General features: G+C 40.7%; 2 protein-coding genes across 3 annotated transcripts in view; both read right to left on the reverse strand.

Annotated features, from left to right (window-relative positions):
• The window catches only part of noc3l (NOC3-like DNA replication regulator), a 29,407-nt gene extending 20,132 nt beyond the window's left edge, over window positions 1-9,275 (reverse strand). Inside the window, exons 1-3 of one of the 2 annotated variants that reach the window (XM_080454528.1) lie at window positions 9,134-9,275; window positions 4,239-4,442; window positions 2,698-2,822 (exon numbers count right to left, since the gene is read on the reverse strand). In XM_080454528.1, the coding sequence (XP_080310654.1) occupies window positions 2,698-2,822; window positions 4,239-4,442; window positions 9,134-9,142 (338 nt within the window). In that variant the 5' untranslated portion in view covers window positions 9,143-9,275. Of the gene's footprint in view, window positions 1-2,697; window positions 2,828-4,238; window positions 4,443-9,133 lie in introns of both variants that reach the window. The other variant, XM_080454527.1, reaches the window with a different exon arrangement.
• Window positions 9,276-15,327: 6,052 nt separating this feature from the next.
• The window catches only part of LOC308104284 (TBC1 domain family member 12-like), a 17,199-nt gene continuing 15,026 nt past the window's right edge, over window positions 15,328-17,500 (reverse strand). The window contains exons 15-16 of the mRNA XM_080454682.1: window positions 16,033-16,136; window positions 15,328-15,400 (exon numbers count right to left, since the gene is read on the reverse strand). Of these exons, the coding sequence (XP_080310808.1) occupies window positions 15,371-15,400; window positions 16,033-16,136 (134 nt within the window). The 3' untranslated portion in view covers window positions 15,328-15,370. The remainder of the gene's footprint in view (window positions 15,401-16,032; window positions 16,137-17,500) is intronic.

Below are 17,500 nucleotides of genomic sequence, written 5' to 3' on the forward strand. Positions count from 1 at the left end.
GGCATATATATCGGATATCGAAAAATATCCTAATTGATATATCGGATCGGAATTGAAAAAACCTGTATCGGTGCATCTCTAAGTACAGGGTGTACAAAGGACATAAACACTGCCAGTGCAGTGAGATGAAGGGAAAACAGCCAGTTACAAAGCGCATGTAAAGCAGAGCATTGTTACGTACAAAACAAAAGATGGCATACTTGTCGAACACAGCGGACAACAATCATGGGTAAAGGAAGCAACGCCTCCTCCAAATTGAGCGGCTTCCTATAATAGCTGATATTGAGCAGTACCTTGCTAATTGTTTAGCCCTCCTTTTGGAGAGGCCGGCCATTTGCAGGCCCCTCACAACCAACTTGTGCACGTGTCCTAGACTACCAAAGATAAAAAACCAAAAGTTTACATCTGTAGCCTAGCTGAGAGATGGTCTGCTCTAGCTGATGATATTTTAGCACTTGGGTTAGGAAGGCTTCCTCTAATGTAATCAAAAGTACAGCCGACCTCGAGAATGAACACCTCCCTATGGTTTTCATTAACAACAATGACATCAGGGGTGTTAGCTGAAATGTTAGAGAACACAGAGTCATCGTTGCACAGGTTAAACATGCTCGGCTTCACAGTAGAATGCTTATACAGCATGATGGAGGACCTGAAAATAAAAGAGATATCTTTTGATATCAAATCCACTATTCTGTCATGCCTACTTATGTAGAGTCCCCTGTATACATGGCACCCATTTAGGATGTGGGACATGGTTTCAGCTATTTGTTCATGACCATGATGTATACAGTGAGGAGCATGGTTGCCTGGAAACCAGATGGAGAGGTTAAGTTTAGATGGTAAAACCTGCAACCTCGCTTTCAGAGTAAAGACAACAATGCATTCGTCTAAAGCAACATTTTTGAGCACAGAGTGCGAGACAGAATGGTCCGCAGCGGGGAGACATGCGGTCTTCCCTTGCAACCTCAGTTCAGCCCAATGCTGCCGCTGCCTTTGCTGTTGTGCCCATAAGAGGCGACCTCGGGCATTAGTCAGTGGGAGTTGGTGTTCTGTTCCACACACAGTCATAGACTTCCACACACACACGCACGCACACACGCACACGCACGCGCACACGCACACGCACACACACACACACACACCCATTAGTTCAAGGGTTCTCAAACCTTACAGTGCCGTGACCCCCCAATAAATATTTGAACTGGGGACCCCCCAAAATAATCATATTTGAACTGGGGACCCCCCAAAATAATCCTATTTGAACTGGGGACCACCCAAAATGATCATATTTGAACTGGGGACCCCCCAAAATAATCATATTTGAACTGAGGACCCCCCAAAATGATCATAATTTAACTGGGGACCGCCCCAAAATAATCATAATTGAACTGAAGACCCCCCAAAATAATCATATTTGAACTGGGGACCCCCCACCCTGACAAGCACTTGGAATTGTAGGAGTTGAGGCGTTACATTTAGGTTCCACAGATAAAATTGTGAAAATAGCTGATCTACAAGCTCACATTGTAGCTATTATCACTATTTCTAGACACTTTCTTAGGTAATATTTGACAATGTTTACCATTTATATAGTATAGTTTGTTGGTTACTTTTGACGTAGTAATCGTCTTATATGGTCTTAGCAATAGTTTGTTATTTTCATTGTAGAGGTCTTAAAAGTCCTTAAATTCTCTCTATCCTGTATACACTTATACTGTATGTTGGGTTGTTTACTGTTGAGTGAGAAAACCCCGGTTTGGGAACCACTGCACTAGTTTACCCAGTAAGGAACTGTAAAACTACTCCCTCTGGTGGTTATGCTCCTGCTAGAGAAGAATGTTTCATTTCTCTGTTGAACCAACGTTTATAATGTTTATAATGTTTATAATGTTTATAATGATTATAATGTTTATAATGTTTATGTTTATAATGTTTATAATGTCTATAATGTATAATTACAAAAATAATTTCCCAGACAATCTGCAAAGCTTCATCCAAAGTTAACCCATTAAAACCAGGAAAGCATCTGTATCCTTTTACATTTGAACCACTTATTTTAACCATTATTTTGTACTTTGCCGACTCAAAAATAGCAGATATACAAGCAAATAGCACGTGACTGCATGCCGTGCTATGAGCTTGTAGATCTGCTATTTTTGAAAGATCTTGAATATTTTGTGCAAATCTTTGAATACATATATTTTTGAACTCAAATCTTTGTTTCTGGGGGTCCCTGGAACTATATATTTTGAGATGGGGGGTCCACGCCCAAATATATCATTTTGGAGGTCCTTGACATGATAAAAGGTTTGAGAACCACTGATATTACAGCAACATACGTTTTTCATGAAACCGTTAGGATTTAGAAGACATTTGTAGAATGGGCCTCAGGTCTTAATGGTTATAAACATGAACACGTTAGAATCACAGGCACTAGTCCATACCCGTCGGGGGATATGAGCACCCAAAAGTATATGCAGTTTGGGTTATGCACTATACCTGTGGGGGGGATATGCGCACATGATCTGGCAACCCGAGAGCCAGCGAACACAAAAAAAGCTAATAAACAGCTGACATTTACGGAAAGTGAAAAACGGGCTTCGCTGTTCCGTGCACATGGTAATGTGTGTGTGTGTGTGTGTGTGTGTGTGTGTGTGTGTGTGTGTGTGTGTGTGTGTGTGTGTGTGTGTCTACTACCTGGTGGTGAGGTCTCGGGTCAAGAAGGAGGCGCGCTGGGCCATGGCTCTGATCTCCTCCAGGTCTTCTTCCTCCATCATGTCCACCGGGAGACTCTCCACAAAGTCCTCCTCATCATCATGCTCCTCCTCTGCACACACACACACACACACACACACACACACACACACACACACACACACACACACACACACACACACACACACACACACACACACACACACACACACACACACACACGTTTGTATTAACAAATTGAATGCCAGTCTCGTACATCAACGCGAACCGCCGATTCGCGTTGAAAATTTTCCAGGTGCACTTTCGGATTCTTTTTATCCATTTCCGGTTCCGGTTTGAAGACAGGAAACAGAATTATTTGGGATCCGGTTTTGACGATCACGCCGGCTCCCATTCTAAAGCACACACTGAAACTCAATTCTCTTCCTGTAGTTTTTTCTCCTCGCATATCACTGTTTAACGTAATCCGCTCTAACTACAATCATGGAGATCCGTTTGACACGCGGTTTTCACTGGGAGATACAGTGAGATGTCGCGGATGTAAACAGACCGTGCACGGCTCAATCTTAAGGATTTTAACAAGATCTATGGCGACGTGAAAAAAACAAAAAAACAACAATAACACGTTGGCACTGGTGAGTACATTATGAGATTAACATCTGGCATGGAATGTGTTAATATAGGCAGGTATCATGGAATCTGATTTTTACAAATCTTGAGCCACATTCAGAGGTGGTTTCAAATCTGATTGAAATCTGATTTCTAAAGATGTGTCTCAGACTCTGAAGAACGCAGTAAACCTGAATAGAAACCAGAATTCTGTGTACATCCTCAGTGAAAAGAGTGTGTGTGTGCAGATGAAACCAAATGGACCCGTGGATTTGGTTTCCTGTGTACATTACGCTCTCATGGGCGTTTATAGAATGTCAGCAAAATGCATTTCTGCTTTTCTGTAAAGCACCTCTGCTTTATTTAGTTTGGTATTATTGTATTTTTTTTTGCTCTGTAAAGCACTTTGAGCTGCATTCATATAAATAAAGTTTATTATTATTAATTTGGTGGATATTTTAGATATCGCAAGAACACCAAAAATACTAGGTTTTTTCACCCATTAAAACAGGGGTCTCATTTTAGATGTCTTTGGCTATTCAAAAATAGCAGATCTACAAGCTCGTAGCGCGGCACCGAATGTCGCGCTACGAGCTTGTAGATCTGCTATTTTTGAAAAATCGATAAAATGTGTGCAAATCTTTGAATATATATTGTTTAAAGCGAACATTTTTAACTCAAATCTTTGCTTCCGGGGGGTCCCTGGAACAACATATTTTGAGATGGCGGTCGGCGGCCAAATACATGTCATTTTGGGGGTCCTTGACATGAAAAAGTTTGAGCACCACTGATATAGAAACATACGTTTTTTTTCAGAACACTGTTGGGATTTAGAAGACATTTTGTAGAATCGGCTTCAGGTCTTATTGGTCTCTCTCTCACACACACACACACACACACACGCACACGCACACACCTGGTCTCTTCTTGTAGACCTCCAGGGGTCTGGGGGTCTCGGTGGCGATGTTCCTGACCGCCTGGCGGAGTTTCTTCTGCTCCTTGCGTTGCTTCTTGTCTGCATGGACCTGTTTGAACTGCCTGTTCTTCAGCTTGTTGTCCAGCTTCACACTGCTCGTCTTCAGCAGCTTACGGAAACTGGGCTTACGCTTCTTTGACCTCTGATGGAGAGAGAGAGAGAGAGAGAGAGAGAGAGAGAGAGAGAGAGAGAGAGAGACAGAGAGAGAGAGAGAGAGATAAAGAGAGAAAGAGAGAGAGAGACAGAGAGAGAGAGAGAGAGATAAAGAGAGAAAGAGAGAGAGAGACAGAGAGAGAGGTAGAAACAAAGAAACGGACATGGACAGACAGTCAGTCAGATTACTTCACAGACTAAACCTAGCTCACAGCCTACGTATCACGTCTAATGTATGCTCCGTAGAGCAGTGGTGGAAAGTAACTAAGTACATTTACTCAAGTACTGTACTTAAGTACAATTTTGAGGTATTTGTACTTTACTTGAGTATTTCCAATTTCCAATACTTTTACTTCTACTCCACTACATCTCAGAGGCAAATATTCTACTTTTACTCCACTACAATTATTTGAAAACTTTAGTTACTAGTTACTTTTCAGATATAAACTATGATATAATGAAACATACATTAACCACTTTAGCCCTATTTTAGACCTAGGCTATTTGAAAATAGCCGATCTACAAGCTCACAACGCGTCGCGATGTGAGCTTGTAGATCTGCTATTTTCAAATATTTAGTACTTTTACTTTTGGTACTTCAAGTACATTTTGATGCCAATACTTTTGTACTTTTACTCAAGTAATTTTATAATTCTGGACTTTTACTTGTAACAGAGTATTTTCATATTCCAGTATTGGTACTTTTACTTAAGTAAAGAATTTGAGTACTTTTTCCACCACTGCCGTAGAGCCATGGCGTCGGCTGCCGAAAGCGGCCGAGAATAGCAGACCTACAAGCTCACATCACGTCACGTGTCGCGTCCATCACGCGACACGTGATGCGAACGATGTGAGGCAATTTTTGGTTTCACGTTCAAATCTGATTTCTAAAGATGCGTCTCAGACTCTGAGGAAGGCAGGAACCTGCTCTAAACCTGCTCTAAACCTGCTCTAAACCTGCTCTAAACCTGCTCTAAACCACCCGAGTCACGTATCAAACTGTCACTTACAGCGTGACCCTGAGCGAGCACCACTGACGTCGTCACAGAGCGCGAGAATTGATTTCGATTTACGAGAGCACAAGGGGTTAATCATAATGAAAACAAAACCATAATAGAGCATCGCAGTTCCCGCCCACTTCCTGGTTTTTCCTGGTGCCGGAAGTAAAAACTCAATGCATTTTTTCCCATTGACATTTCCAAAAATATTTATATCAATTAATTTAAGCCTCGAATCAAGTCATCCAGGGTCCTGGTGAATCACGTTTTTTTCTGTGATTTTTTTTATTTTATATTTAATTATATGATATACTATATTTAATAAATACCCTTTGTTTTGCCGTTTAAAAAATAAATAAAAAAATCACAGAATCAAACGTTTTATGGTCATGATTCACCAGGACCCTGGATGGCTTGATTCTAGGCTTAAATTAATTGATATAAATATTTTTGGAAATGTCAATGGGAAAAATGCATTGAGTTTTTTGCGGTGGAACCCGGAAGGGGCGGGAACTGCGATGCTCTATAATGCAGCATTAGTTTTACATTAGAAATGGGAAGAAATTCAGTGTCTCCTCGCACTTTGGGGGGGATGCCTCAGTACAAGAGAAACTTGGAGGAATGAACAGGAACAAGGCAATAATATATGAAGACATATCTCACGGCATGGCAGAACACGGGCTCACACTGTCCTATCTGCAGTGTCAGAGGAAAATAAAGGATTTGAAGAACACATATAAAGAGATAAAAAGTCATGATCGTTTCCACGGCAACCAAAGCAGATAATGTGGACGGACGCAGGGCGGCTTTGGGTTGACGTCTGAACACGAACACACAGATCTGGTCACTTGCGAACGCAGTGTGAACAGTCGGGCCAAAAAAAGATCAGATTAGAGAAATAAAATGGGATTTGACTGCAGGCCTTATAGAGCCCCGAAGTCTGACGTCATTTACTCATCCTACCTGGTTCGCGGTTTTCCACACCCCGATCTGAATCCCATAGACGTGTTTAATATCGCGTCAAATAAGAACTGTGTTCCAAAAATAAACAAATGACCCCGGCGGTTTGACTCTTATGGATATGAAGCATCAACTGACGGTGAGAAAACGCTAACGTTACTTCCGCCGAATTAGTTACATTATTAGTTAAATTAGTTAAAGTATTAGAAACAGACTGTATCAAATATAAGTGACTGACTATCATAAACGATACAGAACCTCCTCCCTGACAATATCGCCGAGACAGTTTGTTTATGTTTGGACCACAATTCTTATATGAGACGATTCTAAGATGACCCAATGTTATTCTCCATAGAGAAATGACTTTACGACCCAGGGGATGAACGAGTGACGTCAGGACTTCTGTACTCTATTGATCAGCTAATACAAGATGTCTGCCCCTCCCCCTTCCCTAGAACACACTGGCCAACGCTCCGAGCATCCATAGACTAGATTCTATGAATAAGACCATCAGATCACAGGTTTCACTGTCTCACCTGCTGCATGTAGAAACTACTAGAATTATGTCAGAAATATTTATAACAACAACAAATATTCTCTTATGGGGGTCCCTGGCACTTTATCTTTTCAAATGGTGGGGGGGGGGGGGGGGGTCATTTAGCTGGTATCCTGGTTGCTTTTTAGATCTGCATTTTATTCTTGGCACTCTATGTCAGTGGTTCTCAAAGTGTGGTCGGAGGACCCCCAGGGGTCCTTGCCCTTGGTGGGGTATCAGGGGGTCCCCAGCTAAATGGTTGATAGTTAGGAACCAAATGGACCCTGACGTCAGGAGTGTAATAACTCTGAGAGTGTACAAATGGAACCAAATGGACCCTTACAGGTCTGTAACTCTGAGAGTGTACAAAATGGACCCCTCAGAGTTATGGGGGTCCATTTAGACTAAAGTATACAAAACTGAGGAAATTAAATACTTTGAGAACCACTGCTTCATGTGAACATAATAACATGTTGGTGGTTAACTAGGATTAACTTACAGCTAAGTTAACTTGCAAATATACACACACACACACACACACACACACACACACACACACACACAAGCAAACTTTAAACAAAACAAAACATATATGATGACATTAGGTAAATGATGTACATTAAGGATCAGTAATGTTGACACAATCAGGAGCTCATTGTTTAAAATTAGCCTTAGATCAAGGCTCTCGTAGAAGTATTTTAGCGATTTTATATCTACTAGTCTTAGCTCCACCCCCACAGATTGCCCTGGAATGTCACCAGTAAAGCCCGTATTTCTCCAAACATGTACAAATGATAAATATAAGGTGTTTACCCGCTTGACCCCAAATGTTAACTAGGTGTCCGGTGTGCTTGTTTAATGTATTAGTCCGTATTTTTCAATGAAGAAGTCTTTTAATCCCGTCTGTGGCCGAACGCCATTTTCTCCCCCTCGTTTACTTCCCGTTTACATTGAGTGTAATTCCGGCTTTCACCTGATGCGCCCCGTCGGTACCGTCCATTGGGAACTTCCGAGAGAATCGGCCACAGACGGGATTAAAACACTTCTTTATTGCAAAAATATAGGCTAATAAATTACACAAACACACCGGACACCTAGTTAACATTTGGGTCCAGCGGGTAAACACCTTATATTTATCATTTGAACATGTTTGGAGAAATACGGGCTTTACTGGTGGCAATACAGAGCAAACTGGAGGGGTGGAGCTAGGATAGCTCTCGTAGATACTAAAGTTAAAAGTCAGACTCGATCAAATACATCTAGGATAGTCTTGATCTGAGGCTAGTATTTCTACATCGCAGTATTTGATACTTTTACTTAAGTAAAGAATGTGAGTACTTTCTCCACCACTGTCTATAACTACAGAGTGGATCTAGCTGTAGAATACAACTCTCGTAGACGTATTTATGATTCTGACGTTTTTAGTTGTAGGGTTCACCCCCCATGGACACACGGACTGTCAGCACTATACCCCGTAGACACTCCAAACATGTACAAATTGAAAATAAAGGTGCTTACCCCCATGCCCCAAATATTAACTCTCGCTACGGGGTAGTAGTTTAATGTAATAATCCATATCTTTCAATAAAGAAGTGTTTTAATGCCGTCTGTGGCCGATTCTGTCGGAAGTTCCCAATGGGTGGTAGTGACGGGTAGTGACGGGGCGCATCTGGTGAAACCCAGAATTACACTCAATGTAAAGAGGAAGTAAACGAGGGTGAAAAAATGGCGTTCGGCCACAAACGGCATTAAAACACTTATTTATTGAAAGATATGGATTATTACATTAAACTACTACCCCGTAGCGACAGTTAACATTTGGGGCTTGGAGGTAAGCACCTTTATTTTCAATTTGTACATGTTTGGAGTGTCTACGGGGCATAGTGCAGAAAGTCCCTGTGTCCATGGGGGGTGAACCCTACAACTCTCGTAGATTGAAAACGTCAGAATCATAAATACGTCTACGAGAGTTGTATTCTACAGCTAAGAGTGGATCCACATCACAGCTAACACCTTTAGCCACTTAGCATCACATCTACACACTATAATAACACTATAATAACACTATAATAACTATAATAACACTATAATAACACTATAATAACACTATAATAACACTATAATAACACTATAATAACTATAATAACTATAATAACATGATAAAGTATTGATAGATAGATAACTCACCGGCCCCATGGTTCAGGAATAGAGGATACTAACAGTTTAATATGAAACACGGTACAGATATGAAACACTGTGTGGAGGGTTAGATCTCTAAGACCTTACAGAGACACACGTGTGTGTTGTGTGTTGTGTGTGTGTGTTTCCTCAACTTCAACCCGGAAGTACATCAATCATGACACACTCAAGGTCTGGTCACAGTGGAGAGTGCTGCCTGGCGGACAGGAGGAGAACAACACCATTGGAAATGCTGTTACTACAGGGTTCTTCAACGTTTTTCAGGCCAATGACCCCCTAGCTGAGAGAGAGATGAAGCAGGGACCCCCTCTATAATGTATAAAATTGTGTTTCAGGTAAACTTTTGCTGCTCTTTTTTTCCCTCTACACCTATAAATCTTTGCCAAAAATAATCTTTGCCAAAAATAGCAGATCTACAAGCTAATCTTTGCCAAAAAAAAAATCTTTGCCAAAAATAGCAGATCTACAAGCTCACAACGCCTCGCAGCGCGAGGCGTTGTGAGCTTGTAGATCTGCTATTTTTGGCTAAAGCTCTCCTCAGAAAAAGGGATGCTAGGGTTCAAGTGGTTAAGGTAAAACAAAAGATCATATCACACAAAGATTTGGCGGACCCCCTGTAGTAACTCTGAGGACCCCCTAGGGGTCCCGGACCCCCTGTTGAAGACCCCTGTGTTACTACAAGCAGAAGGCTGTTTGCCACAGTGGTGAAAGAAAAAATACTCACATTTGTTACTTACAAGTACAAGTGCGGAATTAAAAATGTACTTGAGTAAAACAAAGTACAAAAGTGTTGGTAGCAAAATGTACTTAAAGTATAAGGATAATTCCTTTTAACAGGACGTTCATGAAAGTCCTTGCGGGCTTGTTTCCAATGAGGGCCTGTGAGCAATTAGGGGTTAAGAGTCTTGCTCAGGGACAAATTTCATTTCATCGACACATATGCTGGCCTGGCCTGGAAATCGTACCTGGTATCAAAAGCAGAAAGTACTCATTGTGCAGAATGTCACCATTTCAATGTTTTCAAATGCATAAAAGTTTTTTGAAAATAGCAGATCTACAAGCTCACAATGCGTCGCATCGCGACGCATTGTGAGCTTGTAGATCTGCTATTTTCAAATGTAAATAGGGCTGAAGTGGTTAATGTATGTTTTGTAATAATCAAAATCTACCAAGTAACTAGTAACTAAAGTTTTCAAATAATTGTAGTTGTAAAAGTACAATATTTTTCAAGGACCCCCCCCTCCCCCATCTGAAAATATGTAGTGCCATCCAGGGACCGCTATACAAGATTTGTGTACTTATAATATATAAGTAAATACTATTACTAATAGTACTGCTACTACTACTATTACTATATAATTAGGTACTATTAATATTAGTACTGCTAATACTACAGCTGCTAGAAAGTATAAATATAAAATTTGATGAATAATTCAGCGGACCATTTTAAAAGTCTTTATATTCTTGTTTAATGTATTCACAGTATAATAACCTGGTCTTGTAGAGAAGAACCACAGAGGTATATGTCATTAATTATGTCCAATATGTATATTTACAAGGCTTCATCATTTAGTCATTACTATAACTGTTAAACATACTGAAGCATATTATTTTAAAGGGAAAATAAATTACACATTATTACATTTTAAAGGTGGGACGATTATTTGAGACAGAGGCATGGTTTCTGGACTCATAAGTTAAAAACCTTTTGGGAAAGTGGTCACATATATGATTCAAGTATTTAAAAAGAAAAAAAAACATAATAACAACAATTAGGTCTCAAAATATATTTGTTCTGACATTAAAATACCAAATAAAAAAAATACTGTCGTTAATTTCATGGACCCCCACTTTTTATAAACATTAAGCCATGATAACATTATGTCTGGGACCCCTATTGAATAACATGTGTTACTGTTTGAAGACAGACAGAGCAAAAGTAGTTCAAATGATTAAAAACTAGTATCAAAGGTGCTCTTGGATCAGACGAGATAAAACGTACGATAAAAACAAATGGTCCATTTGGTTCCATGTGTACACTCTCAGAGTTACAGACCTGTAAGGGTCCATCTGGTTCCATGTGTACACTCTCAGAGTTACAGACCTGTAAGGGTCCATTTGGTTCCATGTGTACACTCTGAGTTACAGACCTGTAAGGGTCCATTTGGACCCCATGGTGTTCTCCAAACCAGACGTTTAGAACCCATATTGATGTATTTGGTTGCGGACCCCACATCTGAAAGGATTTTGTGCCAGGGACCCCCAAAAAAGATTTGTTTAAAAAAAGAAAACAAAAATCTAAATTATTCCAAAATGTTCAAAAATGTATCAATAATTCTTTAAAACAGTAAAAAGCTCACAGCGTCGTGAGCTTGGTATTTTTTTATACACTTTTTAACAACTATATACTATAGCATATTATGTCCCACAAGTTATAAAGTTACATGTCTAAACAATAACAATCATCCTTCAATAAATGTATAGACTCAGGGGGTCCCTGCCAAGGGCTTGACTGTATTACTATGTATAGACTCAGGGGGGTCCCTGCTAGGGGCTTGACTGTATTACTATGTATAGACTCAGGGGGGTCCCTGCTAGGGGCTTGACTGTATTACTATGTATAGACTCAGGGGGGTCCCTGCTAGGGGCTTGACTGTATTACTATGTATAGACTCAGGGGGGTCCCTGCTAGGGGCTTGACTGTATTACTATGTATAGACTCAGGGGGGTCCCTGCTAGGGGCTTGACTGTAGTACTATGTATAGACTCAGGGGAGACAATGAGTTTCATCCTGGCATTCACCAAGGCACCAAGGCAGAACTGTCAGTCAAAGCGAAGACTGGCCAATCACAGCACGTCCTCGCCGGACACATGCTTGCAGAGACTCCTGGGTAATGAAGTCAAAGACGTTGGCTGCCATGTTATTTGTGTCCAAAGTGGCCGCTGACACCCCCCAAACTACATAGTGCTGCTTACATGTCTCTGCTCTTCTATTGACACATTTACATCGTGTCAAGGATCTGACACCAATGTTGACCTGATGGTCAAGATTCATTTATCCCCTGAGCAAGCAGGCAGGCTCTATTGGCTCATTGGTAAAAACAAAACAAAAAATGCAGCACTTATGCAGGAAACCGGGTTCAAATCCAGGGTAGTGCAGCTTTAACTAATTTAGCTGGGGACCCTCAGGAACGCCCTCATGGACCCCCTGAGGGTCCCCAAACCCCAGCTTGTGAACCACAGAGCTGCTCCTCTAGGTTAATGTTTGATAGCACAGTGTTTCCATGGTAATGAGCTGTTGTTGTCTGTGCGTCGTCATGGAGACAGCAGAGTGACTGCAGCGCTGAAGAAGACGGATCCAGTTTCTTCTTGAGGAGCTCCTGGTCTTAAAGGTCTGCATGTGGTGTTCAGTTACAACCTGAACACATGCTGAACACCTGACCCAGTTAACCCTCTAACACCGGGAACACATCTGCATAAACCACTGAAACCATTGTTTTATACTTTGGCTATTCAAAAAATAGCAGATCTACAAGCTCATAGGGCGGCACCGAGTGCCCTGCTATGAGCTTGTAGAACCACTTAAACCAATAGTTTGTACTTTGGCTATTCAAAGAATAGCAGATATACAAGCTCATAGCGCGGCACTTGGTGCCGCGCTATGAGCTTGTATATCTGCTATTTTCTTGAAAAATCATGGAACATTTCACCGAACAACATATTCTGATAGGGATCGGCAGGCAGTTTTTTTTTTATTTTGGGGGTCCTTCACATGAAATGGTTTGAGACCCACTGATGTAACAACATAGGTTTTTTTCAAAAAAACTGTTAGATCTTTCCAAACAATAGCAGATCTACAAGCTCATAGCGCGGCACTCGGTGCCGCGCTATGAGCTTGTAGATCTGCTATTTTTGAACAGCCAAGGAAATGTTAAAATGACACAGAAGCGTTCCCGGTCTTAATGGGTTAACCCAGCTGACCCAGTACTGCTGCTACTGCTTTTACATTCTAATGTGTCTTATCGTAAAGCTACGTGATATGTGACTGAATAAAACATGACTTTAAAAGGCAGGGCAAACAGATAAGGGACACCTTTTGATATTTTACATACTAGTCCACATCTAAAAAAAACAAAAACAATATTTGTTCACGTTTTGGTCGTATAATTGACATGGAAATGACTTAACCCCTTAAACCCTGTCATCCCTATTGTGGGGAACGCTGTCGCTGACACGTTGTGAGCTTTAAAGGTATAGTTCACCCCAAAAATGCCTTGTTTTCTATGGATTAGTCACCCCCCATGGAGACTTGAATACACGGATATATTTGAGTTATAATTTGATGACCGGCAGCGGTTTCCGGTAGGAGACACAAAGAGTCTCCTTTGTGTCAACTACCGGAACCGCAGTGGTGGAAAAAGTACTCAAATTCTTTACTTAAGTAAAAGTACCAATACTACAATATAAAAATACTCTGTTACAAGTAAAAGTCCAGAATTTAAAATGTACTTGAGTAAAAGTACAAAAGTATTGGCATCAAAATGTACTTAAAGTACCAAAAATAAAAGTACTAAATATTTGAAAATAGCAGATCTACAAGCTCACAACGCGTCGCAATGCGACGCGTTGTGAGCTTGTAGATCGGCTATTTTCAAATAGCCTAGGCATAAAATAGGGTTAAAGTGGTTAATGTATGTTTCATTATATCATAATATATATCTGAAAAGTAACTAGTAACTAAAGTTTTTAAATAATTATAGTGGAGTAAAAGTAGAATATTTGCCTCTGAGATGTAGTGGAGTAGAAGTAAAAGTATTGGAAATTGGAAATACTCAAGTGAAGTACAAATACCTCAAAATTTTACTTAAGTACAGTACTTAAGTAAATGTACTTAGTTACTTTCCACCACTGCGGAACCGCTAGCCTACCGGTCCGCTGGTCATCAAATTATTGGTTTAGGAATGAGACAAAAACTAATAAATATCCATGAATTCAAGTCTCCATGGGGTGACTAATCCATAGAAGAAAAATCTTTTTGGGGTGAACTATCCCTTTAAAGGTAGGGTAAGTGATAAAAAAGTATTTTGTTAAAAGGTTAAAGCACTATATTGTGATAGTAATCATTGCTATAGAGTGTTTGTTCAGTAACAGGAGTCTCCCCGTCTCTCCAGCTCTTTAATAAACAGAAAATACATTTTCCAGTAGGTGTCAAAAATCAGGTAAAAGTACCCATTTTTAAGCTTCATTTTTATAGTGTTCCAATTTTGCCTGCTCATTTCTTAGTGTCATCACTTCCAATTGCACTTGTTTAATCTATATCCTGATTGAGTTCTCTATCCTGATTGGATAAAATTGGAAATGAAAATGCATTTTCTGTTTAATAAAGAGCTGAAGAGACATGGAGACTCCTTTTACTGAACAAACACTCTATATCAATGAGTACTATCACAATATAGAGCTATTTAACACTTATTTTAACCAAAGAAAATCACTTACCCTACCTTCAATTAAACCCAGTTATCAGGTATAACAGGGATTACCATTTGGATGAGCAGAGACCCTTAATCCCACAAAGACAAATTCAGTTTCACCCAGCTGATAGCCTCGATCTCCAGGCTTTTATTGTTTAGTTTTGCTAAAAAATAAAAGCCTGGCCCAGCCCGTCGGTGTACTGAAGTGTTTCACTTCCCAACCAACCAGAGTGCAGTGGGCGTCGCTCGTAATGTTGCGTTAACGAGGCGGGGGTTGACGGACAGATCGGTGAACCAATGGGATCAGGCGCAGTCTCTCGCCGGCTCTATACACCCGCCCCTCTATACACGAAATCAGGAGCGTTGGGGCAGTCTACCCAGCTGATGGCTGCTCAGACGGTTACGATGAGTACTGCTCAGGAGGGGGAGCAGTTAAGTGGTTAATAAGTGTGTTGCTCCGGGACACATGATGGAGGACTGGGAGGTGAACCTACGGCCCGCCCCACTACGTTATTCTGTTTGTTTCCCTTGCGGTATATATATATAGACCCGGGTTTGAATCCCTGCCATTCCTCAGGGAGAGGGTGTTACAGAGTTATGGATTGCAGCTTTAAGCACTAGTGTAGAACACAGTGAGTATGGATTCACATTTAGAGAGAATGTGTGAGTTCTTAATGTCTCTCTCTCTCTCTCTCTCTCTCTCTCTCTCTCTCTCTCTCTCTCTCTCTCTCTCTCTCTCTCTCTCTCTCTTGGGTCAGCTGTTCTCTGGGTCTCTGTTTAAAACCTGTAGAAGATAAGATAAGATAAGATAAGATAAGATAAGATAAGGGGGACGACGACAAAAGACTGAGTTATTATTCCAACCAATCAGAAAGCATTTTACATTTTAGGCATTTGTCAGACGCAGACAGACAGACTGTATGACAGACAGACAGACAGACAGACAGACAGACAGACTGTATGACAGACAGACAGACAGACAGACAGACAGACAGACAGACAGACTGTATGACAGACAGACAGACAGACAGACAGACAGACAGACAGACAGACAGACAGACAGACAGACAGACAGACAGACAGACAGACAGACAGACTGTATGACAGACAGACAGACAGACAGACAGACTGTATGACAGACAGACAGACAGACAGACAGACAGACAGACAGACAGACAGACAGACAGACAGACAGACAGACAGACAGACTGTATGACAGACAGACAGACAGACAGACAGACAGACAGACAGACAGACAGACAGACAGACTGTATGACAGACAGACAGACAGACAGACAGACAGACAGACAGACAGACAGTATGACAGACAGACTGTATGACAGACAGACAGACAGACAGACAGACTGTATGACAGACAGACAGACAGACAGACAGACAGACTATGATGTCACTGACCTGACTCCACTTCCTGTTCCCACTGAGCATGGGCGTGGCTGCGATGCAGGAGAACAGCCTATCAGAGAGCTGGTCCTCGTCAGGGAGGCGGGACAGGAACTGGACTAGAATAGAGTAGAATACTGATTGGTTAAGGTTGATGTTTTGATACCCCTGCACCGCCTATTATTTAATGCTAACTAGAGTCTGCCAAGCCCCGCCCTGCCTGCCGCGCGATTGGCTGAATGCAAAAACTAGAAAAGAAGTTGTCACATTCTAATTAGTGTTGATGTTGACAGCACATTTTGATGTAGTTTTAGTCATAGTCTTTTGAAATAAAATTCCATTTAGTTTTAGTAATATTTTAGTCACCTGTAATGTTTTAGTTTTCGTCTAGTTTCAGTGACTAAATATCATAAGATTATAGTCGACTAAATCTACAGTTGATTTAGTCGACTAAAATGTATGTGGGCGGTGCCTTGATGGCGTCTTAATGGCTGATTTTACCGGTTGCGTGCTGAAAATAGCAGATCTACAAGCTCACCCTAGTGCAACCAACCATAAAATGACTTGTCTTTTAGTTCTACTGGATCTCTTCTCCACTAGATCCCTCACTGACATTTTATTTTATTTGTTGACGAAATTGTCAATATATTTAGTCTTAGTTTTGGTCATCATAGCTTAGTTTTTATTTTGTTTTAATTTCGTTTTCGGCAGTGTAAAAAGGTAATCGACCAACATTTTTCGTCATAGTTTTAGTCGACAAAATCAACACTGATTCTAATACAGCCCAAAAAAAACATGTTCCGACTGGTCTGGTGGCTGAGCATGGGACTGCCGACCCCAACCCCGACAACCGTGGACTATTTATTTTTGGCGATAAAGTATGGCTTTTGACCGCGATGGGGACGCGGCATCTCAAGCGAACTTGAGCCACAAGAGAGACCGAGTTATGTACAGATAGAGTTATATACAGATAGAGTTATGTACAGATAGAGTTATATACAGATAGAGTTATGTACAGATAGAGTTATGTACAGATAGAGTTATGTACAGATAGAGTTATGTACAGATAGAGTTATGTACAGATAGAGTTATGTACAGATAGAGTTATGTACAGATAGAGTTATGTACAGATAGAGTTATGTACAGATAGAGTTATGTACCGATAGAGTTATGTACAGATAGAGTTATGTACAGATAGAGTTATGTATCGATAGAGTTATGTACAGATAGAGTTATGTACAGATAGAGTTATGTACAGATAGAGTTATGTACAGATAGAGTTATGTACCGATAGAGTTATGTACAGATAGAGTTATGTACAGATAGAGTTATGTATCGATAGAGTTATGTACAGATAGAGTTATGTACAGATAGAGTTATGTACAGATAGAGTTATGTACAGATAGAGTTATGTACCGATAGAGTTATGTACAGATAGAGTTATGTACAGATAGAGTTATGTACAGATAGAGTTATGTACCGA

The sequence above is a fragment of the Gymnoscopelus braueri genome (assembly GCF_963280865.1).
Source record: "Gymnoscopelus braueri genome assembly, chromosome: 17".
NCBI classification, from domain to species: Eukaryota; Metazoa; Chordata; class Actinopteri; order Myctophiformes; family Myctophidae; genus Gymnoscopelus; species Gymnoscopelus braueri.